The sequence below is a fragment of the Serinus canaria genome, chromosome 3 (assembly GCF_022539315.1).
Source record: "Serinus canaria isolate serCan28SL12 chromosome 3, serCan2020, whole genome shotgun sequence".
In the NCBI taxonomy this organism is placed as follows: Eukaryota; Metazoa; Chordata; class Aves; order Passeriformes; family Fringillidae; genus Serinus; species Serinus canaria.
In genome coordinates, this window is record NC_066316.1 from 27,532,322 (window position 1) to 27,559,404 (window position 27,083).

Here is a 27,083-nt window from a genome sequence, read left to right on the forward strand (position 1 = left end):
TGCATCATTTTATCCTGAATGTCTCAGGTAAAAAAATATTTATGTGCCTGTTTAACTTCTTGGACCTTTATCTGGTTCTTCCCTGGAGAAATCTTGTCCTGAAGTTACTCAGGAGGTGACAAGGTCAACAGCTTGCAGAATAACAGTTTTGGGAATGAAACCTTTGCAGCCCTAAAAGCATTGGTACTCTTACAGCTAAACTTGTACTTGATTCTGCTTTGTGTTTTGTGTCATTCCAGAGAACTTGGGCAGGGGAGGTGGGCATGGGTTTGTATACTATTTTTGAGACTACAGATGCATGTGGAATCTTGTCCAGCAAATTAGAAGAGATGACTTAAATAATTGTCCACTCAAATGGTTGCATCCTTTTCCAAACTGAGATCAGGGTTCAGCAGTATTTTTGTGCTCGCTTGTTTTATCATTTTGCCAAAATGAGTCTGACCATCTGCTGCTCCTAGACTGTGACAGAACGTGGCTCGATTGCTCCTGTCCCTGTGCAACTGGGGACAGCTGTACAACACCCCTGGAGGATTGATTTGTCCCTTAGGGACACTCCCAAGGTGTTCATTCAATAGCTTTTCTTGAGATTGAGAAATTGCATTTTCATTTTCTTATTTATTTTTAAAGAGAAGTCAAGAGGGCAAGAGGATTGTGCTTAATTAAACAAGCTTTTCAAGCATGAAAGTAAAACACATGATTTTTTTTTTCCCTCTAATTTGTGGGATCGCAGTGTTCTTCAAGCATAATGATGCTTTTTTCAGCCAAAGGCAGTAATAACATAAATCACAGTCTTGGCCTTTTCTGGTTTGTTTGGTCTTATTCAAAACAAGAGTGAAGCTAATTTACTCAGCTACTGTACTGTATGTTAAAATTAAAGACATTAGAAGTATTTGTTGCTTGCTTTCTGAATGGCTTACCACAAACTGTCCTCCTACTTCTGTGTGAACCAGTAGAGATCTTTGTATTGCTGGCAAATTATTTTCCCTCCACTCTAAGACTGTAGGAAAAAATATAGGAGAGTTGACTCCTCAGGGTAAAACTGACTAAATAATTACACACTGAGATCATAAAATGATACTGGCTAATGTTGCAGGGCCCTAGGCCATTTTGCTCATAGTTACTTGCTATAAAAAGCATAGAAAAGCTTAGTTAGAAACAGAGCTTTCTGTAACCTGTCAGTAGCAAGGCAGGGAAGGTCTTACGGTTTCCAGGGAGTTGCACGTGGTGACTTTTCTTTGAGACACCATTGTACACTCAGACCACTGCCATCAATGAAGTCTCCTTTTATGATGTTTAAGAGGTGGTACTGTGGTTGCATTTTAGACTAATTCAGTGAATTCATGTGTGGTGAGGGGGGTGAAAAACAGGAGCCTTGCATCAAAACAAATTATTTTGCTGTAGTTGGGAGTAGGAACTTTAACCTACGTGTGGCTTATTTGATCCCGTAGATTTTGGGGTATGAGATCTATAACATGTGTCCTGATATTTAAAAGAAAATTACTGTTGGTGGGCTCATAACACATCTCTAAGTGTACATTTCATGTAAAATACATATCCAGTAGTCAGAGAAATTGCAAAATATTGTTTGCATGTATTAGCTGAAGTTTCAGCCCGCCCTCTGTTTTGTGCAGGATATACTTTACAGCATAGAGTGGTGTGCTGCTTAGAATTCACAGAGGACACCACACATTGTGATGTCTCTGAGCTTGTTTGCAGGCTCATCTATGTACAGTGCAAGAAATTTGAGATTTGATGGGTATCAGGCAAGGGTAAGTGCCAAAGATACTTTTGCTAAGTGGAGTTAACTTGCCTTCTGTTGGGCCCAGCTTGCCAGCTGTGGATATGAAGTGGAAAGCAGCTATTGAAGGGTCTTTGGCTGCTTGATGGTAAAAAAAATTACGCGTGATGTTGCTGTCCCACTACAAAGTTCCTAAACATCTTCTCTCCTCCCTCCTTTACTGCAACAGAAAGAGAGAAGCAGTACCAAGATGAAACTATGAGTCTATAAAGGAGAGTGACATTAACAGATAAAAGGTTGATCTTTTAAAGCTAACACAAAAGTTGCCTCTGGTCTTGAGACTTGCATACAAAATTCTGAGTCTGAGAACGCAGTGTCGTGTCCTCCTACTCCTATATAGTAACTACTGTGAGATTGTCTCAGCAGTCCATGTGGCAATCAGTTGTCCTTGTTCACCAAAGCATCCCTTGCTGTCAGGCCTTTTTGATAACTTTCTTCCTAGAGCATTGCAACAAGACCATGTAAATGCAGAAGTTTGGTCTTTTCTCAGGAGGGAAGAAATTGACCCTTTTGTAGACCGTAGCAGCTGATTTTGCTACTCCAGCTTTCTGAAGAGTGGTGCTGTCACATTGGTACATCTCCTTCCCAGTGTGGAACATGGTGAGGGGTGAATCTTGTGTTGAGATGGTTTCACTGATATGTCTTTTTTCTGTACTGATCTCTAGACTGCAGCCAAACAGTTAGCTCAAGTACTTCTCCATTCCCTCAGTGAAGACTGTTACTGGAGCCCTTTATCTGATCCACTTCCTGAGTTCATGAACAAGGAATATCAGTCTTATGTTAGCAATCTTCTTTGTCGGAGGCCTGAGCTGTACTCAGAAGAGAAGTAAGTGTTCATTTTTATTTCAGTTTATTGGAAGGAGGAAGGAGTGTATTTGAACACTCTTCAGTACTACTAATTATGTCATTGATTCATGTAGTAGTTTTGTGCCTTCTTGTTTTTCAACTTCCCACTAAAAAGTCTGCTGAAAAAATAAAACATTAAACTTTGAGTGGCTCACCCCCCCCTCCCCAAGGAAGAAGCAAGTCCAGCCAAAGGGCTGTCTTTGCTATGAAATTGAAATAATCTATTTAGGGTTCAGCATAGCTCATCTAAGATATATTGCAGAGCTTTTAATTGTGTGAACCTGCAAAGACAGTATTGCCTAGCAAATGAATTATGCATGAGATGTTTCAAGTTACTGCTTCTCTTGTGAAATGAGAAAGAGGCTGGTAGGATAACTCTTGATCTTCCTTAGAAAAATGTGTTCTGTCTTTCAGTGTGTACTGCCCTCAAGACAATGTAGAAGAGGCTCTTCTCCTCCTCCTAATCAGTGAATCCATGGTAAGCCAAAAATGAGTTTGTAGTATTAATAGTGCAAAGGGATATCTAGCATTTCCATGTCTCCTGGTTGGTTTTGTTTACAGAATCTTCCCTAGATAAACAGAAGCAAAAGTTCAGATGCTGAGTGGAAAATGCTATCTATTCTTTTATTAGAGGCACCACTTTTTTAAAGTAGAATTTCGGTGAAGAGTTTTGGGAATTGTCAACAAGAGACATTGATTGCATTCACCATAGCTTTATGCAGGTTCTGGCATCCAGATACATTGTCAGTGTACAGATGTTTCCATTCATAACATCTGTGTGGATTTATGGACCAAGAATGAGAGGAAGAGAGCCTTGCCTAAAGCCAGGCATGATGGTGGTACCTGCTGTTTGGAACTGCCGGATGCAGTACTCTGCTTTCATGCCTTAGTCTGCAGTCATTGGTTTTTTCAGTCTGGAGTGATCTTTGACAGTTTCTGATGCAGTGATACAGGAAATCTTGTGACATGCAGAAACATTCATAATAAGCTGCAGTGAAATAATTAGATTTCTTCTATTTATAACATTGGTGGCTTTAAAAAATCCATTTAAGAGGCAGGCAGAAAATTTTAAGAAAAATAACTGTATGGTGACCTTCAGTAATTTTTCATGTTCTGAGAAGATGCAAATGCACATAAAACATGTAAGAAATGCTTTCTGAAAATGTGTAAGTAATGTCTATTTTGCTTTAAGTACAGGGTGGTCACTTGTACCTCAAAGTGAGATTCAGAACCTTGGAATATCAACAACCTTCTTAGAAAATTTTTAATAACTTTCGGACAAAGTGAAAAAAGATACTGTGGAAACTTTGGTTTTTGCTTCCTTCAGTTTTTCTTGTCTGGTTCTTCTGGCACAAGTTCTTTCCCTTTCCCACAAAGTTCTTCAGAAGAGGGCAATTTAATGTCTGCTTTTAAAATTCAGGGAAAAATTGAAGAGGTGGAACCACCCCAAAATATTAAATTGACTTAAAAATCATGTACATCTGAGTGTTGCTCTGTGCTTTTCAGTGCTTTCTAGATTAAACCTCTTCAGCACATCTGCTTTGTGTTTTCAAGGATTTTTCTGTAGTCAGAATGGCTTTTCATAATTAGAAGTGGAGACTACAGGAGTGAGGGCTTGTAGAATATCATGTGCACTTCTGTTAAAATCAGAAGTACTCATGTCAGTGGGGCTTGTTGGGGCTGATCCAAGCAGGAGGAGGATTGGGGTCTGGAGTAGTGACAAAACTGGCTGCTCCAGCCTTTCTGGGACTGGACTGGCTGTTAGAGAGGCCATGTGGGATGTCAAACTCCACAATCTTGTTCTGCTGATCAGGAAAAAGTTATCCCTATCTAATAGCCTGTAAAATAGTGAACTAACTGATCCTGTAGCTAAGTTATGGATGAAGCAGTGTGAAAATCGTATTGGTAGAAACAGGACTGCTGTGCTGAGTTCCAGGTTAAATAAGTAAGCTTGGTGTGTGCTTAAATGCTGCTTCTGATATATAAGAACTTCCTGGAGGAAGATGCAAGGCACTTTGATTTGCTACATATAAAACAAACAAAAGGAGCTCTTTTAGCAGAGCACTGTAGGAGCCACATAACTATTTCTGATTTTGGGGAAATGGAACATCTGAACCTTCATCTTGCATCAGCCTTGCCACGAGTTTGTTCTAACTAAAATTCAGGACAAGTGTATAGAAATACACTTAGGAATCACATGAATGTTCTTCCTAAGTGAAGGCACAGAGGGAGCAATCTAATTCTTACATATGTTTGTAACCCATAAATACTTTCCTGTACATTTTTATTATGATACTTAGAAGGGGAAATTTAGTTTAACTTACAACATGACGTGTTTCCCTAACAGCATTGCTCTAGGCTAGTGAGTTTTATCATGTACAGGTTTGTTGTTTGTTTGAAGTTTCGGTTTTTAGTTTTGTGTATTTTTTTTCTTTAAAAAAATAACTTACAGAAGCGCATGAAATGAGCTAATGGAAAGCAAATTTGTAATTGAGGTCTCTCCCTAATGATACAATGTTAACAACTGAATAAAACATACTTTACTTCCTGGAGACAATGCCAATGGTGTTTCTCTAGGCTAGTAAGCAGCATAGTTGGTGTTCCCAGATATTACCTGGATTAGGTGTTCTTCTAGTATTTACAATTATGAACCCCTTAAAATGAAGCAGACGTAAGCAATTACATTGGCTTCTCTGATGCTTCAGTCTGTCAAAGCAAAGCTGACCAGAAAGGTGTTACTTGTTTGATTTTTAAAGAGACAAAAGCAGTCAGGCCATTGTCACTCTCTTACAGGACTGTAAAGCCAAACAGCTTCTTCACATACCTGTTCCTGACTCCTACGACTCTAAAATTACCTTGAAGAGGGACAGAATTAGGGGAAGGAGACACAGAAAAGAATTTCAGCTTGTGGAGGGGACACAGAGTAGAGATGAACTGGGGAGGAGCATAAATCTTTAGATAACCTCAAAGTAAATATTTGCTGAAAAGGGGATGTGGTACTTTTTCAAGAAGTATACACCTGGAACACCTTTGCTGCAGAAATCGACTTTGTTTTTATATTTGACTTGCCTTCCGAAGGTGAAGCTGACATCTGCTTTGCCAGGATCTGTGTGACTTCCAAGAAGATATTATGGGGGAGTAGAATTGTTCCTGTGAAGGAGAGAGCAAGAAATTGCCTTGAGATTCTTAAAAGCCAGAGCCTGTTTCTCACCAAACCTTCCATGGCTCTTAATAGTGGACAGTTCTGGCTTGTGGTTACTTATCCCTTTCCCTTGCATTGCAAGGGACTCAGTTTGCATATTCTGGGGGCATGAAATGAGAATATATTTGAAAGGGGCAACTAACAGTTCCTTCACTATTTCACTCTGCCATTGAGCCTAAGAATGTAAAAGGTTTTCAAATGGCTAAATAACATGGTATCCTCTTTCATGGCTCTGAAGATGCTTCTGTGGATATATTAACACTTTCAGTGAAAGCTTGTAGCCTGCTTTGCCCTGGCATCTTATGAACTGCCTCCTGTGTTCTTTATGTCCTGTTAAAAATGGGAATGTATTTTCATAAGCTGAGGTATCTCAGCAAACAATGAAAAGAATCCTGGTTGTTGAGCTTGGCAAATGTTCCTTCTCTGTGCCAGCTGTTATTTAGTCACAGCCTTTGGCCGTAGAGTTCTCATGAAGGAATCTAGTGAAACAAATCAGGCAGCCTGAAGATTGCCACAGTCAAAGCTGTTTTTATGGGTGTTTGTGGCCTCCTGGCTACTCTGTCATTCCTTTTGTATTGCCTAAGTTATGGTATGGATGGGCTGTGTTTCTGAGAGTACAAAAATGCTCTCCTTCAGACCAAGAAGGCCAGTTGGTGACAGCCTTTACAAGCTCAGGCTGTGGCAGAATAATGTGTTCCTATCACATGTTGGAGAAACATGGCCTTGCCTATTTTTAAACCACTAGTCCTCTCTTTTACTGCATTTAACCCATCTAAATCAGTGACAGTGATTGTGAGGAGAACTGAAGACATATTGTCACTTGCTGCAGTGATTTTTCTGCTTCACCTACCAATGGGAACAGAACTGGTTCTGCCATCAGGGACTTTGGTGCTTTGAGCTGCAGGGTGTAGACAGAGGTTTGGCATGACTAACCCTTAGCTGCAGTTTTGTTTATTTTAATAGCTTTTGTCAAGAGTGTGCAGAGTTGACTGCATTGCCCTTAAAGTTAGCCAGTTAGCCAGAAGCTTCTCAGAGCCAGGAATGGAACACTTAGTATTACTTTTTGTGTTTACTTTTGAGGTTAAAAAAAAAAAGAAAAAGTTCTTTGTTTGCATTTAGAAACCTTCCCTTCTTGAATCTGAGGTCCAACATAGTCTGAAATGCCTTTATTCAGTGCTGGCAATGCTGGCTCTTACAACTGGGGTTTTTGGCTGATGTGGTCTGCCAAACAAACCAGGTAACATGGTTTATTTTTTTTTGGCTCTGTATTCATTCATACTGGAAATAAAGCTCCTCATATCCAAAACTAATAAACTCTGTGCCTGTGTAACAAAGATTAGAAATGTCATCCATATCTTATCTCTGATTTGAATCCCTAAAGGCGATTTGACCTTGGAGGGCCTGAGAGCATGAAACAGATGGTGAGGGGGAAGGAAGATACTGGGACTTGTCCTGTTCTTTTTACTGGGGAGAACAAACTCCTGGCTGAGAGCACACCGTGTATTTTTAAACACAGAAATAAATAAAACCTGTTAGCTCTTCAGTTCCTAGTTTTATAAAATAATGCTGTCCAACAAATGGGTTGGTCTTGTTGCTTTTGTAGGTTGGTTTTTCCTTTTTCCCTTTTTTTTTTAATGGCACCAAGCCCAGTGATGATACAACAGCTGGATGACCATCATGACTATTTTACTGACAGCCATTGGACTGTGGCAGCTGAGAGAGACAACTGGGGGCAAGGTTGCCTGCTCTGTTGGTTCCTGCCAAATCAGTTGTGCATTTTCAGTAGCAAATCTGGCTGTCTCTTAACTGGTTTGCAAGGCAAAACTGTTTGGTGTTTGGGACCTGCAAAGATGGACTGCAGAATGTTTCTAGTGGGAAATACACTGGCTCTGCTAATTACCTCTTGACTAAATGGTTCTAATATGAGTTGCTAGAGAACAGGGTATGAAAGCTTTTTTCTTCTGCTTTGCAGTAGTAAGTCTTGTTTCCAAACTTGCAAGGAGGATGTAAATTCTTGGAAGATAGCTTTCTAAATCCAGATAACTGTTAGCAAATGGATGACTTTGTTACCCAAGATAATATCCATAAACAAATTTGCTTACTTTCTGCTTCTCTGTCTTCCCGTTGTGTAGGGTTGTTTGGCTGTTTTGGATGGGGGTGTATGTCTGTCTTGCTTTCAGTGATGTTTCCAGAATTAGTTCTGCTACAGTACAAGGTGTTAGAATGCACCTGAAACATTTAATATATTATCTATGAGGTCATAGCTAATAGGCAATTATAAGGGGCTGTTTTGATGAATTGATATCTGAATTGGGCACCAGTAACTTGTGGTCTGCTGCTTACCAGAAATGAGACAGATGCCATGTGGTTCACGAGGGAATAAGATTTTTTTTGCTGTGCTTCTGGTCTGAAGTGGAATGAGTTGTAGTGTCTCTCTGAGAGAAGTTTTGTGAGTTCCTGGGGCATGGTTTGTCCTCCCTGTTCTACCCACATGCCACTTTCACAGCAGCTGTGCAGTCAACCCTTAATATTTTCTTTGTGTATGTTAGTGAGGGAAACCTTCAGGTGCTATGTAGAGATGATCAATAACTTAGGCAAAAAGTCTGTAGCCTCTTGCATTGAACAGGCTCTTGCCATTGTGAAGATTTAATTTATTTTGTTGGCAGTACAGGCAAAACAGCCAGAAAGGAGACCCAAAGGATATAGGCTAAATATTCCCCAGCTCTTAGCAGAAAAGGCATCAATTGCATGATTTTCAAGGCCTGTTGTCAATCTTGCACACACGGCATTTGTTTTTCTCTCTTAATGGTAGTATTGAATCACACCAATTACATTATTACAGTACACTGTGTAAAACATGCTGCTGTTCTGTATAGATGGGTTGCAGTGGATCTGGCAATTATGTCTATTATGAAAAGACACAAGTTGAACATTCGAATGCCCATGAATTAGGGGGCAGGCAGCAGGCACTCATTAAAGATTTTAATTGCTTTCTTTTTCTTCTTTGGAAAAAAGCAGGGGAAGCCATGTTTCAAAGTGAGCAATTAAAGGATACTTCATAGCTAATTGCTGTGAGAAGGGGCTGCTCCATGGAATATACTCCATTGTAATTCATATGATTACTTGACATTTTATTAAGAAACACATCTTTGTGCTGTGGTAAATTTAATTTTCTGCAGTGTAACTGTGTGCGTAATAACTGCTGAGGTAATGGTTGTTTGGATTTGCTGTGGCTCTTTTCCTTCCTTCCTGAAATAAACAAGCCATAAATAAGCATCACTGATGTACAGCAAATCCTCTGTGGATGGGGGGCTTATCTGGTTTGCAGGTGAGTGTCCTGTGTGTGTGGATAGGAAGGCCCAAGTTGTGTGCAGCTCAGCACTGCAGGTGCTCGGAAAGGCAGAGCTGTTCCCGGCTGGCAGAACCAGCATGGGTCTGAAAGTCCCCTGCGGTGGCATTGCTGTCTTTGGAGCTAGATTGAAAAGCCCTGCTGACCCCCAGGCTCTGTGCCCTGTCACGTTCAGAGGCACCACAGGGGCTGAATGCTGGGTTAGCTCAGGGCTGCCAGCCTGGGCTGGAGCCCCTTGGGTGTATGTGGGACTGCAGACGGGCTGTGTCGCTGGGCTGTGGAAAGTGGGGCTGAAGATTCTCAGTGTCCTAGGTCTGGGCTGACTGCAGAATGTGTCCAATCTCCCCAGATAGGACTGGTGTCATGTCTGAGCCACCTACATGCACAGCTAATAATGCCTTATGCATCTCACAATTTCCAAATGTGGTGCATCTCTGGGTTGCTCAAGTACCTTGGAATACTTCAAAAAAAGGGGCATTTACTGTATATTTTTGTCTTTATAATGCAAATTATGCTAATTCCCAGTGGTGAAACTTGTTTTAGTAGCACTGGTGACCTTCCCCATCCCACAAAACCGCCTTGAACAGAGCTTCTCTAGGTGTGACTTTTCATCTCTCTCCATCCTGCTTGTATGCTGTGAGGCATGTCTGTGTGGCAATGGGAATAGCTTAAAGGGAATAGTCGTGGTGGGGGGTATTGAAAATGTATTTGTAGTTATGTTTTGTTCCTGCTAATAGTGGAGAGGGAGGAAATAATGCAGTAGGACAAATTGAAATTGCTGCTTATGTTATGGATACACTGCTTGGGACCAGTATTTTTCCTGATTATGTTCAGGAAAACTAGTGGCCTGAAACAACAGAAATACAGGTATTGAAAAAATGTTGGTGTTAATAGCTTTGAATTTTTTTGCATTCTCAAATGCAAAATGAAGTGTCTCTCTGTGTACATTTCAATAGGTAAAATTCCCCATCCCACAGAATGGGTGTATTTTTTATGACAACTGTTTTGTCCTTGTACTTGCCAGTGACTGTCAGGATTTTTCACTGAGAAATTAATATTTACAAAAACATAAACAAAGGCAAAGAAAAAAAAATGTTGATGATTATCTGAGGGACAGCAGCCTGCCTTCTGTGAAAGGCAGGCCATAGAAACATGCCAGTTTCCTGAGTGGGTTTCAGGAAATAGTGATTCACATTCCCTTCTCTGAGCTCTGTCTGTACACTGCAGTAGTACCTTGAGCCTTACTTAGGACAGTGATTTACCTTATTGTGTTAGGCACAATCCATATTCTTGCTACTGTTCAGTCAGGTTTTTTATGAGGTTCGTGCCTTTTGGTTTTGGGGTTTGTGGGGTTTTTATGTCTTTACTATAATGTGGGCTCTTGATTTATTTTTTTAGAGCAGCTGGAATTAGCAATTGGGTATAGGTTCAGTCTTGAAGAAATTGTTGAGATAGAAGTAACAATGAATTTGATAGTGGCAACTTTTATGCATGAAAGCATAGAGAGTGATAGATTGCAAAGACCTTCTGTGGCTTTGAGATTTAAAAGCTTGAACAAAATCAGCAGGTTTATGACCTTCTTGGAAAGAATATTCATCATGCCTATGCATATGTTGCATTTAACTGCTGTCTGCTTGGTTAAAGTATGATATATACAGTATATCATACTGCAATTTTAAAATGTTGCATCCTTGCAATATGCCCTGTATTCCTGCTTTTGCAGGATTGGGGTGTGTTCTTCATTCTAGTACCAGTATCTGTGACAAAACGTGATGGACAGTCATGAGTTTTGATTAATTTCGTATCTGTGCTAATGCATCCACTTAAAAATCATAGCTTGGTGTTTCATGGATACTCAAAAAAGCATCAGGCTGTAGCTGATTGTAATGGGAGGTTGTTGATGAGATTACAGAGCATGGGGATGCTATCTCAGTAGCTGTTTGCTACAAACAATTGTCATAACAATGTAACTGGTGCAGAAAAAAAGTGTTAATGCTATTGTATATATGTGGGAGGATTCACTTGGCAATAGAGATTATACAGTATATGACTTTACTTAACTCCTTTTTTCCTTTTAAAGTAGCAGTCTTATGTTAAATCCAAACAGAGCTTAAACATGTATTTTTAAATTTTTTTTATTTCTGCTAATAAAGATAGATAAGCTATGCCTCTGTACTCTTGCAGAATTTTTCAAGTAGTTTTCATTCTGTCATGCATTCTGTTGTTCTGAACTATTTTTTTAATCGCAAATTGCATCTTTTGCAGTAGAATGAAAAAGAAAAATGCCTTTGTGGCTGCAGGAATTGCTGTAAGTTTATTTGTGCAAACACAACTGAGTCTGATCTGTCAGCTTGCCTTCAACTGCAGTCACCATTTAGCTCTCAGATGAGATTGTGTTAGTTGTCAGTAATTTTGTTTGCAGTCTTGGCTGGAGGCTGTGTTGAAGAATGCTTGGAACTGGGGCATTACACAGATAAAATCATGATGAAACAGCTGCAGCTTAATCACAATGAAGTATGCGTGGGCTTTAAGGGCTGCATATTCTGGAAATTTTTATTGCGTTTAATTCCCATGTTTAACCTTTTAACGGAAAAAAAAAAATCTCCCCACAATTAGAAAGAAATAGGTGTAAGATTATAGTTGTATTGTAAAATAAATCTCATAACCTCCCTGTTTCAAGGAAGGGAACATTTTGTTTGCCTTTGCTCAGGGTGAATTTGCTGGCAATTTTCTTAATTTTTCTGATGTTTCAGATGTCTAGACTTGAGTGTCTGATGTTGCACCCCTTTCAGCTGAGGAGCCCAGGGCAGTGTGTCTGTGCTATCAGATGGTGCTCAGGCTCAGTGGCATCCAGCACTGCCTCTCCCAGAGGCTGGGTAGTCTGGGTGAGGCCCTCTGTGTTTGGAAATCAGAAGGACTTTTCCATTTACTCTGGAATTGTAGTGTCCCTCTTTGTGCTCAGAAAAGCACAGAGGGCTGGGATTTGGAGGTAAATCTGAATCTGTGGCATGTGGTATTTTGGTACATGCTCAGAAATTGCCTAATTGATTGTTTCTGTCAAGAGTAATGTTTCTTCCTGATCTAGGCCTAGCAATGTACTGATAGATTAGCAAAATTAAGACATCTTTTATATATTTGAAAAACCCAATTTGTTATTGCATTGCCCAAATCTTTATTTGCTTTGAGTTGATGACAGGCAAATCTGATTACTTAAGCAACCTGCTCAAATTAAACAATGAAAGGTCAGTAGCAAAAAAGAACAACAAAAATAGGTTATACTGTGAAGAAATCTAGTGTAGACACAAAAGATAAATTATCAACCTTGGAAGCAGTTATCACAGTTGCAGGCAATTGAAGTAATAAGGAAGATGCTTTAACAATGGCCTTGAATTTCTAATTAATGAGACAACAAGGAAGATGGTTTAAGAATGGCCTTGCATTTCTAATTATTGAGGAAATGGGATCTGGTAGGTCTGTTTCATAATGCTCTAATTCTGTGACACAAATCCAGATGAGATAAGTGTAGCAGTTCCTTCCTGTAGATACAGCTATCTTCTTGAGTTTCCTTAATGTGGGTAGAAACCAGCTCTGTGGAAGCACCTTCATTATGTTGGGATACACTTTTAAAAGAAACAAAATCTTGAGATGATTTTAAACAAAATGCAATGAGTGGTGGGTGTAGCTTCCTATGGAGGAGTTAGTTTTGTTTTTCTCTCTTGGTTGTTGATGCCTCTCTCGTGTGTGCGCAGGCAAACCGGGACGCAGTGATCAGCCGAGCCCCAGAGCAGCAGGATGACCGAGCTGTCAGCCTCCGCGATGCTTCTGCAGTCTACGACCTCCTCAGCATCACTCTGGGCAGAAGAGGGCAGTATGTGATGCTGTCTGAGGTACCTCCCTTGGCCTCTGCCCCTCCAAACATGCTGGCAAAGCCCCTCTTTGTGGTGGCTTGTCGGGGAAAGTGAAAATGGAGTGTGCTATCAGCAGAAACAGCTACAGAGCTGTGGCTGCACAGGCCGGAAAGGCACAAAGAACTGTTTGAGACATTAACGTAATTTATGTGTGGGCACTTGGAAAAAGTGGCTGCCTTTTGAAGTGATGATGTAACACTAGCAAGTCCCATTAGCTGAGAAGTGTAAATGGTGTCATTAAAAAAAAATAAAAAATCACCTAGGTCTCCAGGGCCACAACAGATTGTTTGCTGACCAAAGCAGCAGTCTTGATAAAAGTATAAGGAGGAAAATAAATAAAGTCTGATATTCCTTTCATAATTTCTTTCTCAGTGCTTGGAGAGAGCCATGAAGTTTGCATTTGATGAATTTCACCTCTGGTACCAGCTTGCCCTGTCCATGGTAGCTTGTGGAAAGGTAAGGTTCAAACCATAGGGCTCAGGAAGAGCAAATTTTCCTCTGGAAGAGTGAATCTGGATTACTTGTTTGAATGTGTAGAGTCATGTGTGGGAGTAGGTACCAGCAGGCAGGTCTGTGAAAGGACGGTGCTCTCCTTTTAATCTCTGATTGCACTTGGTGATGAGGGGTGTGCGTTTGGTATCGAGTACTGTTCTTTCTGTGTAGATTTTTTTTCATATTACCAAGGAGAAAAATGGATTTTGTGCATAGCTGTGGGTTGAAAAACATTATACAGCTGTCCATTGTCTGCAGGTTCAACATTAATGGGCTCAGTATAAGAAAGGAGTGATGTCTGAAACTGCCATCAGTTCACTCTGTGTCTCTGGGCAGTTGAGTTAAGCTGTGCTTTTTCCACCTGTTAAAGGAAATGTAAGTGTTTTTTCGTAGAGAACTTGAAAAGCTTAATATTTTTTAAGTGCTTTGTGTAAAATGTGCACTAGGAAAAAAAAAAGTGAATGTTGGCATGGTCATGTGTTTCAGCATAAGTGGGTTTTTTAAATTAGTGTGGTATTTGTGAAAGTCATCAGTAAACCACTGAGATGGCTGAAATGTGGTTGTGAAAAGTAGGCAAAGGTAACAGGAGCTTTTCTTTATTAGTCTTAAAAGAGTGGACATCCTGTAGAAACATAGATGGTACAAAATGTAGCCTGTACATTCTGGAGTCCCCACCTACTCGTTTGGGAGGTATGAGCAAATTGATGCTGTGCAGTAGTAGGCCACTTAATATGGTCCTATATTCTGTGTCCATGCAATGTCCAGGAATCCATGTGGACCTGAGTGGAGACCACCAACTAGCACTCCTTTGCCAAATTCCAGCTACTACTGGACTTTTATTGCTGTAGGCTGAGCTGGAAATAGTGGCCTTGGCATGAAACACAAGATGAATCTCTGCCCTTGCAAAGAGATTGTCTTGTGATGTATAAGTGGCTGCAAAGCTTGGAAGTGGTCTGAAGGAATTCCTTCACTTTTGTGAGCATAAGTAAAGCCTTATCTTGGAAGACTGTTGTTCAGCATTCTATTTCAAAAAAAATGGTAGAACAAGGAGAGAAAGTCTAGTAAGGAGCATCAGATGTAACTAAGGGTATAGTAAGTAGTACTATGGAAAGACTGAAATTATTTTTTCACCTTAAAGGGGAGGAAAAAGTCTGAGAGAAGTCTGTGAAAGCTTTTAAAAGGAGGGGTTAATCTTGTCTGTGGTGGTTAGGACAAGATGTGATGGCATCTAATTGCAACAACACAAGTTCATGTTTCTTATTAAGAGGCAAAAAAATAAGGATAGCGGAACACTGGAAAAAGAGTGCCCTGTGGAGATTGTGTGGAGCCTAAATCACTGGGGATCTGTGGAACACCCTAGGCAAAGCTGTAGTGACCCCTCTGTGAGGCACCAGGGCTGTCTTCTGTGGGACCTTGCAAACTCTGATTCTGTTCTGGGACTCCATCATTGTCTCCCTTTAAATATAGCACATCTGGCTGATTTATGAGATACCAAAGCTTTGGCAATGCATATTAGATCAGCAGGGAGGCCTCACAGATTGCTACAGAAGTTCATTGCAAGCATTTCAAAATCCAATTCCAAGCTTGAAAACAATGGCTAGATTCAGTAATGTGTAAGGAAACCCAAAGGTACTGGTGGAATACTTAAATAACAAGCTTGGTGCCAATGGTGCCAATATTTTGCATTGACCTGTGTCAACTGGGGGCCTGCATGTTGTGTCCAGCTCACCTTGGAATTCAGCTGGAGTTAGCACAGTCCTGCCCTCTGTGTCTTTGCAAATCCTGCAGTACCTGAATCCTTGATACTGAGGACAACAGTGATGCACAGGCCATGACAGAAAGGCACTAAATTTTACAATGAACCTGCGGTTTATCTGGGAGTTCTAGAGGCTTTACAAGTCTTGTCACCTGGTTATCAACAGCAGACAGTGCTATAGCTCTAGTAATCTGCTGGAGAGCAAATGAAGATTTTTAACTGCTGATGTTTGAGAGTGAGCATATGCAGAGAATAATTGTGCTTCAGTCTTAGGTTAACATAGGTTAGGAGAAGTGGGGCCTGTTCTTTAGCTTATAACAAGCTGAATGGCAATTCCATTCTTGTCCATTCTGTGTTTGCATGGCTCTTCACCTTCCCCACATGTTACAGAATATTTGTTTCTTAGATATTTGTGTTGCTCTTTTTAATGTTTTTTATCTTTATAGCTGTCCTATCTTTTCAGGTTTTTAAGTACATCATGTCTTTTTGCCTGTACTTTAAATATTTACAAGGTAAAATGTCCTGATCTTGCTTATTGATGTAAAAGTGCTAAATGTTCTGAGCCCTATATGGGTCAGAGGGAATTCCCTTACCCAACAATCCCATCTGTGCAGTATTTCACTTCTAATTCCAAAGTATTCCCTGAGGATTCCTGTCATATACTCTGCAATGCATCATCTTGCTAATGGGAAATGTGGCATACATTTTTATATTGCTTTGCAGCTTGATAGCAGGACAGAGTTCATTTACAAGCAAGTGCTCCAGTGTAGCAGAAAGAGCTAATGAGAAAACAGTATGGTCAGTCTAGACTGCAAAATGCAGAGTACACTTGAGCTTTTATAGGTGAAGATCTATTTTCACCTGTCTCAGTCACAGCCAATTCATGATCTCATTTCTTGGTAATGAAACCTCACATCCTGCAGCATTACTTGTTCTGCAGTACAGCAAATTGCACTCATAAATCCTGGGCATGACAGGAACACTTTTATCAACCTGTAAATACTGGAAACTTTGGTTTCTCCTTTTCTTTTAAACATGTTTTTAGGATTTTCAATTCTGACCTTCTTCAAAGTGCCATAAAATCCTATCTTGCCCTCTCTTCTACACTGAATTTGACTAGAGATATGTTTTATTTGTATATTCTGATTAAGTCAATCAAGTCAAACTTCAGTGTAATTTCTTCTTCTGCCAGACAAAAAATTGCCAAATAGTGATTGTCATTTTTCACAAGTGATCAATCTGAATGTCAGGCCAGCCACCTTGGCTCATTACCACACGTAGGCTTGAGTTTACACATTATTCTGAAAAGCATGTGTCTTAACAAAAATAGGCACATCAGTTCAGTGAGTTCCTACAGGCCTTGGGGCTTCCTAAAACGGTAAATGAAAAAACTCAGGGAAGCATAACCTTTCTGTCTGTCTTTTATCCACTTAAGTGGTGGAAATAATGGAGTGGTAGCATTTTCACTTTCCTGTGTTTCTCAGAAACTTGCATCATAAGAGAGATGGTGTGGTCTGGTTGTTTTTTAACCCATTTTTAGGAATGCCTTTTATATTGAGCTCTATTCACTGAACAAGAGAGGCATGTATATCTAAATGACAAAAATCTACCATTACATTTGAAATACTTTTGTAGGCAAATTTAGATGGGAAAGGAAAGGAAGCGCTGGGCAAACCTAGACAATGGCAAAGATGTGGTGGGAGATGTCTTTTGTCACCTAGTGCAGTTCTGAATAGGCTAGAGAGGTTTAAATCATTCTAATGCAGTAGCCCTGTTCCTGTGGTGCTGAATGCTGAATTCTTCACAGATGCTTTGAGTTGCTTCTGCTGGTAATAACCTCGGCTGTGTGGTAATATCAGCTGGAGGCTGAGCGGGCATCGCAGCTCCCTGCCTCAGCTGCCATGCGTGGCCAGGCTGGAGGCTGAGTGGCAAGTGGTATAATAGCTGGGTGCCATCTGGCAGAGTCCTCAGGCAGTGAGACAAGCCACTGTCCTGCTGCCAGAGTCAAACCAGTGCAGACAGTTGCATCTGCTCGTCTCAAGATTTTGAAAAAGTGACCAGTATTGAGCAACATGGGGAAAGGAAGGACCAAACTCGCTTTTACAGAGTGGAAAAGACTTTGTAGTCTTTGCAGCAGAGAAGAGAGGGAGCTGCTTGGGGTATATTTGTTCTCTGCTGCTGCTTTCCGGCTAAACAGTTTTCCCTGGAGGTCATGGAGGTTACCAGCACACAGCTCTCCTGCAGACTAGGGTAGCTCTACCAGCATTTCTGAACTTGGAGGCAAAATTATCATAGTGTCTAGATGATATATTACAAGCACAAGGGATGTGTAATAGGGTCCTTGTGCACTTGCAAGCATTTCCTTGGACTTGGACCAGTTGGATCAGTTACATGCTCCTTTTTCAGGTTTCTGTCCCCTTCCACACCTACTGCCCTCACACAGGGCAGAGCCTGGGTGTCCCAAAGTGGCGCTGGAGCTCCCTGATAGTAGAGAAGAAGTGCATAGTGAGTAGGCTCTAGCTTAAATTTATGGTACTTAAGGAAGTCTCCTAGATCTGCATTGTGAGTGTTAAAATACATGCCTTGGGCAGCATGAAGCAACATTGATGCCTGTCTTCTGCCTACCATACAAGGAGACAAGATTTGGGATTAGTGATACTAACTTGCCATTTTCCTAATGGTAGTGAGGGAGGGATTCTTCAAGGATAGCAGTGAAATTATTCTGTGAACACTGAACAGAGTCTTTGTAGTCTAAAAGTGCTGGGTGCCCTAATTGAGCCATTCAACTCTCATGAGTCTTTATCTTTAAAGTACACTGGATGTTTATTGTTGTTAGTGTATGCAATGCATGGGAACATTTTCACAGTCGTGTTCAATGTCTCTGCCTGAAAAAACCCCACAACACAACTTGGTTGGTGAGTGAAGTGCTTTAGGATGTGTGTTGCTGGAGAGGAGGAGTGAGTGGTAATACAGCCTTAGGCCAGCTGATGGAAGGCTGGAGTATCTGCTAGAAGAGGATAATTGCTCTCACCCCTCAGCTGTGTACTCACTGAGAGGCTGAAGTACCTCAGGAGTGAGTAAAGGAGGAGCTTGGGAGCAACTGAAGGGTCTGTGGGGAAAAGCCTCTGTGAGAGTTCAGTGGAGCTGGAAGCAACTACCTGGAGGCAAGGACTGTGCTGGGAGGCAGGCCTTGTGCTGGGGTTGCTGATGGGGGTTATATGTTCCTCTGGTGCCTGCCACAAAGCTCTCCAGCCCTGCAGAACATGGGCAGCTCAGTGCTTGCCTTGAAGACAGCAATTGTGTGACTTCAGAGACTGGTGCATTATTGCTGACCCTCCCCAGCCCCCTCAAGCCCATACTGAGGGCAACACAGGAGCAATGGTCAGGATTGCCATGTAGATGGATAGACCTGGCAGTAAGGGATGCTCCAAGCATGATACCTTGCAAAATGAGGCAGCTAAAGCTGCTTTCAACCACACAAAATGCTCCTTTCTGCTCTTAGCCATTATGTTTCTTCCTTTTTAAGGCAACAAGGAAGAAAACGTCATGCATGTCTACCTGAATGGTTTTCTTAATCATGTAATGCTTCAGGAGGTGTCTAGTGTTATACAAAGGGAAGTAATCAAATCCTTTTTGGTATCTGTCATTCAGCTGTGTTTTTGAGGGACTCCAGCTCTTCCCAGAGCTCATCTTGCAGTGTCACTGTGCTCCCTTTGGCTGCTCAGCAATTGGAGATACTGCAGTCTTGCCCAAAGCTTGTGCTGGCAGCATTTTTAAGGTTTTGAAACCAGTCTTACACAGACATGAACTCTGATTTTGGAGCCCTTAGCAAGTTGCTGATACACACTGGTCATAGCCAAATAATGACAAGCTAATGTCTGAGCTGCTCCTATCTGTGCTGCACCCAAAAAAAGGAATCCTTCACCTTATTTAAGCAGTGCAGCAAAAGCAGATGTCTCTTAAGTGCTTCAAGGAGCTTCAAGTTTGGCTCAGCCATGCCTGTATTGCCAACATACAGCTTTCCAGAAGGTTAGAAGGAAAGTTAAAAATATATTTAATACATAATTCTGCAGCAACAGCAGACAAATTTTATGATTTAGGCTGTTCCTTCTGTTGGTATCCTTGCAAAAGCTTAGGCTGGTTGCTAGGCAACTGACATTAAAAAAAAAAAAAGTACATTTCTCTTTGTGTTGCAGGCAGGAACCTTGGGAGCAGCAGAGGCCTCGGATGGCTCCTTAAATAGCATTGCTGGGGAATGAAAGTTAAAATATTGAACATTCATTGGTTAAAGATCCTGTTACAAAGGTCAGCTATCTTGGGGATATTCAATAGTTTGGTTTCCTTTGGTGCAAAGGAAAGATTAGAAGGGAGTTTGTCTGTGTGCTGTAGATAGTACAAAAAATGGAAATTTCCTAAGATGCCTGACTGTTGAGCAGAATACCTAGGTGGGCTATATAATTGCCTTCAGGCTTAACTCTCTTTTCTTGACAGAAAGTGTGAAGTGAGGTGTTTGTCACATTAGCAAGTACAAATGTGTGCTTATAGATCTTAGAATGTAAGAGGTACTTTTAAGAGGAAGTATTTGATGCTGCTTAACTCCAGTGCCCCAGTTTGATAAACACAAGGTAAAAGAAAAGGGAGGGAATCAGTTCCTGTGTAAAGAGAAGTAAATGTCTTAGGGGAGTAATGTTCATGCTGAGATTCACAGAAATCTCTAAATTCAATGGAAAGCTAACAGCAAAACTACTGATTCCAGAGTTCTCAATTGCTTGCTCATTCTGCCATCTTTCTATGTCAGTTCAAGGTCATTTATATCTAAATGGCTGTGAATCCCAGGACACAGGGAATAATAATTCTTGCATTGGGATGAAATATTTCCTCCATTTCCCCACAATCCCTTTGAAATAGTGCAATTCTTAGACAGGATGATGCAAGAAATACAGCAGCACTAGCTGTGGAAATTCATTTATGTACTAAACTGCCAGGTAAATTGGGAAGGAGTCTGTCTACCAACCCACCATCTTGAGGAATATTTTTCCTTCTGGCTGAAAAGTAGCAAAGAAGCAGAAAACTAGGGAGGTTTACGGAACCTGTGCAAGACAGACTTGACATGCCATGCATGTTCATGGCATGTCAAAAGTCTGTCAGGCATTATTTATTGTCTGGAAATTATTCTTCCTTTTACTTATCTGTGTTTTCTTTATCTGCTAAATATTAAATGGCTCTCTTATTTCCTTCTTTGGTTGCTTTGATAGGGTGAGAGAGCAAAGGAGGGGAAAGAATGGGAATTGTACTGGAGTAACCCAGAAAAACCGTTTGGGCAGCATTTATAGGTTCACCATAACCGATGGCAAATTCTCTCAAGCCATTTGGAAAAGGAAGACAGAAGATTTACTGTAGGAAGCTCTTGGTTCACTTCTGCTCATGTGCAAGCATCTTTGAGGAGTATGCCTCCATGCTTCATTATTGAATTAGTAAATAGGGAATGGGAGTTGTGTTCTGTGTTTGGATAGTTGTTTTTCTTTACATTTTACTCCCTTACAGGATTCAAAACCATGGCTGCCATAATTATGCAAGGGGAGGTTTCCTCTCCATTCTTCTCCAATAGCTTCCTTGTGATTCCTTGCTCTAGATGAGAGGCCAAATGAGACCTAGCTTTCTGAAGTCCTAGGGAACTGATGCTAGTGCAGTCGTTATAAGCCAGCAATTAGCAAGTTAAATAGAAACGCAATAAATCCTGGCTTGAATCATTATGTGAGCCCCTCTGAAGCTCAGAATCATGAGTGGGAAGCATGTGCTCACTTGGAATTCAATTTCTGCTCTTCTCAAAACATGCCTCACCAATAAATCAAATTATTATTGCCTTGCAGTGAATCTCACAAACAATGCACTTGGCTGCCTGGTCCACCCACACTAAGTGAAAGAATATTAATTACCAGATTATTTCAATGTTGCACAAACACTGTTTCATATTAAATATTTTTACAAACCAATGATATTCAATAATGAGTGCTTGATATTTTTTTCCCTGGCTATTAATGTCTGTAATTAGTATCTTTAAGAAACCTTGATATTACATGTCATGCCAGACTCCTCTAAGTAAGGTCACTGTGGGAGTGGGATATTATTTCTCCTGTCATTCCTTGACTAATGTTTTCATCATCTGTATAAAATCTCTGCTGAGTAAATTTTTCAAGGTGAAATTATATAATATCTCTTGAATTTTTAAAATGCAGCTGGGGAGAAAGGCTTCATGTCACCCTGTTTCCAAAACCACTTCTACTCCATATGTTTAGTTGCAAATTTTATAAACTGCTTTGTAAATGTTTTAGGAGCAGTGCAGAAAATGTGCCTGTTGCTCTGTAAATCCATGTTCAGAAGCTCTCAAGTGCATATGTAATAAAGTGACTTGACACCTGAGGTGTTTGGGTGTTGGCACCTTCTCCTGTGCAGCATTCAGTAGTCACTGCTTTGCAGTGGCCTCCTGAACAGGCCTGGGGCAGGACAGACATGGCAAGGGCTCTGTGGTTTGAGGCCATTGGAGGCTGTGGTGTTGGCTTGTCTTGCAGACAGGGAGGGAGCAGAGTTCAAGAGGAGCTGGCAAGGAATGGGTTGTGTCACTTTTCTTCTGCTGTAGGTCCTACAGCTGTGGCCCAGATTAGGACAGGCCTGTCACTGCTTTGGTTTGTGCTAATGCTGGTTTTGCTGATCCACAGGAGAGCTGCCACTAGCTCCCAGGTGCCTCCTGCTTTCCCTGCAGCTGCAGTGCTGGAGCGAAGCTGAGAAATGACTGCTGGGTTGAGCTTGTGTCTGTTTTTGCAAGCATTGGCTCTGGACAGTGTATGGGCTTTTACATATCTGGCCTTTGCAGTTCACTTTTGCATGCTGAGATGACAAGGGTTGGTGGGGTTCAACTGCAGATATAATGGCTGTCATGGTGCACATTGTCCTGCTGTCATGTTTCTTTATTTTCTGGAAACACCTGTGGGGCTGGAATACAGGTAGGAGGGCAAGAAGATGATATCCAGCCTAGGTCCCTTATGGGGTTATGCTTGGATTTCCAACAAATCCATCATGCTGCTGGGAATACCAGCTGCTTTCAGTACGTTTTGTGAAAGAGAGGAATAAGATGCCACTAAAACCTGAGACACCACTTGTTCCAAACAAATAGGTGTCAGGGAGGTTCATTCTGAGGGATGCTAGTCACCTTGTGGCAACAGAGCACAGGAGTCTGTTCCTAGACCTCAGGGTTGAATTACACATCATTCTTTCTCAGAGGGATGAAGTAATGGTTCAAGCTCTAGGACAAAGTTTATTGATTTCTATTCTTGGTCTGAGACAAGCTTTCTTCTGACTTTAGGCAAATTGTGCATTTTGAATTTTAAATTAGCAAGTGCTTCCTCACTTTTAGTGATCATGCCTGATGCTCTACGTAAGTGGGAGCAACCTGAAGAACATAGGGTGTGCTGCTGCTCTTGTTCAGACCGCAAGCTGGGTACCCAAGCTTTCCAAGCAGGAGGATTTGCTCCCTGCTGCATTGGTTATGAAACCCCTCTTTGCCTTAAGGTGGGCATGGCTGGTGAACATCTGGCTTTCCATTTTTCCAGATTCCCTTCCAAGCAAATTGCTAATCAAGCTTTTTAATTCAGTAGCAAGAAGTGGACCTTCAATTCTGTGGAGGAAGGTGGTGGCAGGTGCAGCCCACTTTGATGTGGTGGCAGGGGGGAAAATGCTGATGGACAGTGGGAATGTGAAGCTGTAGTGTTGCTGCATGGGATTGCAGCAAGAGGCTGTGTGTAGATCAGAGCTCTGGTAGGGAGAGCCCCTGGGAGTCAGGAGGAGATGCCCAGGACCTGATGGGAATAGCAGATTGTTGGACTTTGCAAGCTTCTGTTGCTGTTCTTCTGTAATATAGAAAGGCCATGACTATTTAACGTGCTTCTGAGCAGGAACATTGTGTCTTGGGACTGTGTGGAAGACTTTGGGAGGAAACAGGCATGCAAGGAGAAATTTCAAGATGCCTCCTGAGCTTAAGTATGAAAAAATTTGAGTGGATTAGGGTCAGTAGTGAGGAAGGTTTAAACGTAAGACCAACTGTGATTTGGGTGGAATGGGCTGGGAGTCTCTGGTAGGGCAGCTCCTGTCACCTTCTTACTGTCTGAGGTGGCCTTTTCATCACTGCCTCAGACCAGAGCTTTCTTCATTCCTCTTTAAAGCACCTGAAATGTGTCAGCTGTGAATGTGTGCTGTAAAACACAATGTTTGGAGAGCACATCAGATCCAAAGCGATATGCAAGTGCTAATTTTGGAAAACATCCTCATTAATGGAAACCTAACACCAGATAGCAAGAGTTTTATGGGCTTTCTTTCTAGCATGTGCTTGGACCACCCAGTGAACAGTGTATTGAGCTGCATCCGCCCTTTGTATGGTGGGGTCCCAGTTGGTTTCTTGTATGCTCTGGAACTGGAGAAGACACAAAACAACCTGCTGAGCAGATTACTTTAGCTGAACAAACCTCTCTAAATGAAGTTGGTCTAAAATGCGAATGTACTGGAGGATAAGCTCTTTATGTTCTCTTCTGGCTTACTGGGAGATGATTATATGCAAGGAAAACTACAGCAGAATTCTTGTGTATTGGGAGGGCAGAGTGAAAATAACCAGTGCATTGATAGCTAAGAAAACAGTGTCTTATGAAGTGCACAGACAGGGCTGCCTCTTTGGCGTGTTTCCTCTGAGCGTGGGAAGAGTGTGTTTGTGGTTTGCGTGCGTGTGTGTACACATGTCTGCGTGTGGAGGTGGGAATAAAGTTGCTGACTTGTTGCTGACATGGGATTCTTTTCTCCATAGCACTTCTTTCTACATGCCACTGCAGTGTTCTGCGTGGACTCTCAACAGCATTGTCTAATCAGCCTTTTTTATTTCCTCCTCCTCTCCCCCACTCCTCCAGTCGGCATATGCTGTGTCAGTGCTCAGAGAGTGTGCTAAACTGCGACCTACAGATCCCACCGTTCCTCTTCTGGCTGCCAAGGTCTGCATTGGGTCACTGCACTGGGTAAGCAAGCTGATGCAATTCTTATTATGTAACAGATTAGGTGCTGCAGTGACAGTGCCACAGTGTAGTTGCAGTGGGGAGAAAGGGAATCCCTGCTAAAATCATACACACACATGTGCCCTTTATAAAAAATGAAAATCTCTGCAAGAAATTTTGCAGTGAGTCATTAAAATGTATTTTGCTGGCACATTGAAGAAAGGAGGAGGGGAGAAAGACATAACAGCCATTCTGAGGACTGCTGCTTCAACTGAGTGTCACATTGAATCAGCCACTCTTGTAGCCCCTGCAGGACACAAGTTAATAGTTATAAGTAGACTGTTAGATAGTTCAGCTCTGCTGGACAACTCAGTCCTTTGTTCTTGAAGTTGCTGTGTCAATGTTTTGTGTTCTGGATGTGTTAATGTACGCCCCAGAAGCAGAGTGGGAGTGGAAGTTGTGCCCGTGAAATTCTTGTTATCCAAAGGAGCAGAAACATCTGTCACTCTTTTTCTACTTAGTTTAATTAACTGAATGGCAGCCTGCTGTTCTCACCTGTCCTCACCACGAGGTGTCCCTGCAGTCAGTGAAGGATTACAATTGCTGAACTGAAGTAGAACAAGATTCAAGAAAACATGAAAGAAAATACCAGAATAATCTGCACAGATCTTGGAGAAAAGTTGTAGAAGCCAGCTTGCTGTTGTGTTGTTCCCTTACTCCACCTTCCCACTTTCTGCATCCCTGTCTGATGAAAGCTGCTGTTCAGCTAAACTTGTGTATCAGTTTACACCACCATCAGGGAGGGTGTCTGGTTATGGAAGTTTTTGAAAGAACGACACTGTTCAAACTGTAATGGTTAAGTGTATATGTGAGTCAGCAAAAGCTGGGCAGCATCTTTTTATAGGAAAAACCTTCAAGTCTGAGGACCTTCAGGGAATCCTTGCTGAACTGCCCAACCTACTTCTGCTCTACATTTGGAGCAATTTAACTCTCTTGTACCCACAGCTCAGTCTCTAAATTCTGAAGGCTGAAAGTCATTCAGTGATGTATAAAAAGATTCACAGTGAATGTTATTTTTTAAAATAAAGTAAATAAGGTTATTTTGGATTCTTAGAGATGTTAAAGCAGTGTGAAAGGGAGGCATTACAGCTGTGTTGAGTGTTGTTCTTAGCATGTCTGATGAAGTTTTCAACGCACAGCTATAATATAAAAATACCTCGTTACTTTGAAAAGACAATGAGACTGTAACTCAATTCCACCTTGGGCAATACAGTATGTCCAGACTTCTCATACATGACAGAGCTGATAAAACAACTGGCTAACCCTAAAAAGTAGGAAAGGCAAGGGAAGAAGGGAAAAATGAGCTGGTTTTGATTATTTCAAAACAAGAGGATTTTTTCTTCAATGTACTGCTTTTTTATTGTGTGAAATGCTTTTCAGTGTTATTCAGTCAGACCCTGGCTCAAAACTGGGGGTATTATGAAATAAAATCATGATTTCACAATAGGGCAATTTTACTGCAGTTATCTAGAGCATAGCCTTATGAACTAAAACCAAATTAAAAAATATTCCTTTTTCCATTCCTTTCAGTCAGTGGCCTATGCTTTACCCTCATAGCAAACTTGATGATAGTATAGAAGGGTTTTAATTAAGGGGAGTCTGAGGGAAATCAGATCATCTTTTAAAAGAAATGAAATGATAGGTTCCCACATCTCTCAGTCAAAGGGGTGCTTTTGATATTACTGGCAGACTCCTGTGCCTAATAAAGACCTTCCTGCTTAGCAGAGCTCTTTTTCTAAATGTCATCCTTATAGTAATTATTTGCATTTAAATTACATGGCAATCAAATCAGAATTGAATAATTTAAACTGGAAGTTAACAGGCTGATCAATGCCAGTATAAATAGAAAGCAAGATCGACATGGGACAGGAACAGTCTAATGGACAAATATTAGCAGTTACAAATATTCAAATATATCTTCCTTTTCAGAACATATAAAATATGTTTAATTTTTCAATTAGGAAATATATCTGTGTACTTGATTGCTGGCTGAGTAGGAAAAGGGTGAACTCAGATCACCATTTATTCAAATGAAACAGCTAATTTATATCCTGCATCTGTCTACTGTGTGGTGCAGTATTGTAGCCAGTTTGTTTATAGCCCATGGGCAAGCAGTACTTTAGTCTTCTTGCAGCTACTAGCAATAAAAAAAAACCCCAAAATACAACATTTATGCAAATGGATAATTACAGAATGTCATGAGCAGCACAGAGCAGTTTCTTTCATGATTAATTTACTGATCACTTAAGTCATTTTGCTGGCTTTGTACATAGTGTTTCAGCATACTTTAAGAGCAGGGAAAACAGAAAATTAATTGAAATGTACTATAGTGATTTACAACATTGAGGATGCTCTGATCACATCTATGAAATAATCTCTCAGTGCAGAACAAATCAAAGTGAAAATGTGGATGCATTCATCCAGTGCCATGCAAATCAATATACAGCAGAGTCTGATGCAGAAAAGAGCTGAGCCTCCCCCAGCTTCTGTTGTGGCAGTATGACTAGATCATTAACTGATGTTAGTTGGCAGTACTCTGCTGGCATGTTAGGGGTACTATGCTGGCTTACATCAGATGATCTGCCCCATCAACTGCTAGCTTTTAGGATTGGGCCTGCAGTAAACCACTGAGTGGTATAAGCA

The 27,083-nt window shown here is 41.1% G+C and overlaps 1 protein-coding gene across 1 annotated transcript in view; it reads left to right on the forward strand.

The window, feature by feature from the left end:
* Positions 1-27,083, forward strand: part of TTC7A (tetratricopeptide repeat domain 7A) — a 173,107-nt gene that overhangs the window by 30,394 nt on the left and 115,630 nt on the right. The window contains exons 7-11 of the mRNA XM_030235497.2: positions 2,464-2,624; positions 3,059-3,122; positions 12,945-13,082; positions 13,476-13,559; positions 24,300-24,404. Of these exons, the coding sequence (XP_030091357.1) occupies positions 2,464-2,624; positions 3,059-3,122; positions 12,945-13,082; positions 13,476-13,559; positions 24,300-24,404 (552 nt within the window). The remainder of the gene's footprint in view (positions 1-2,463; positions 2,625-3,058; positions 3,123-12,944; positions 13,083-13,475; positions 13,560-24,299; positions 24,405-27,083) is intronic.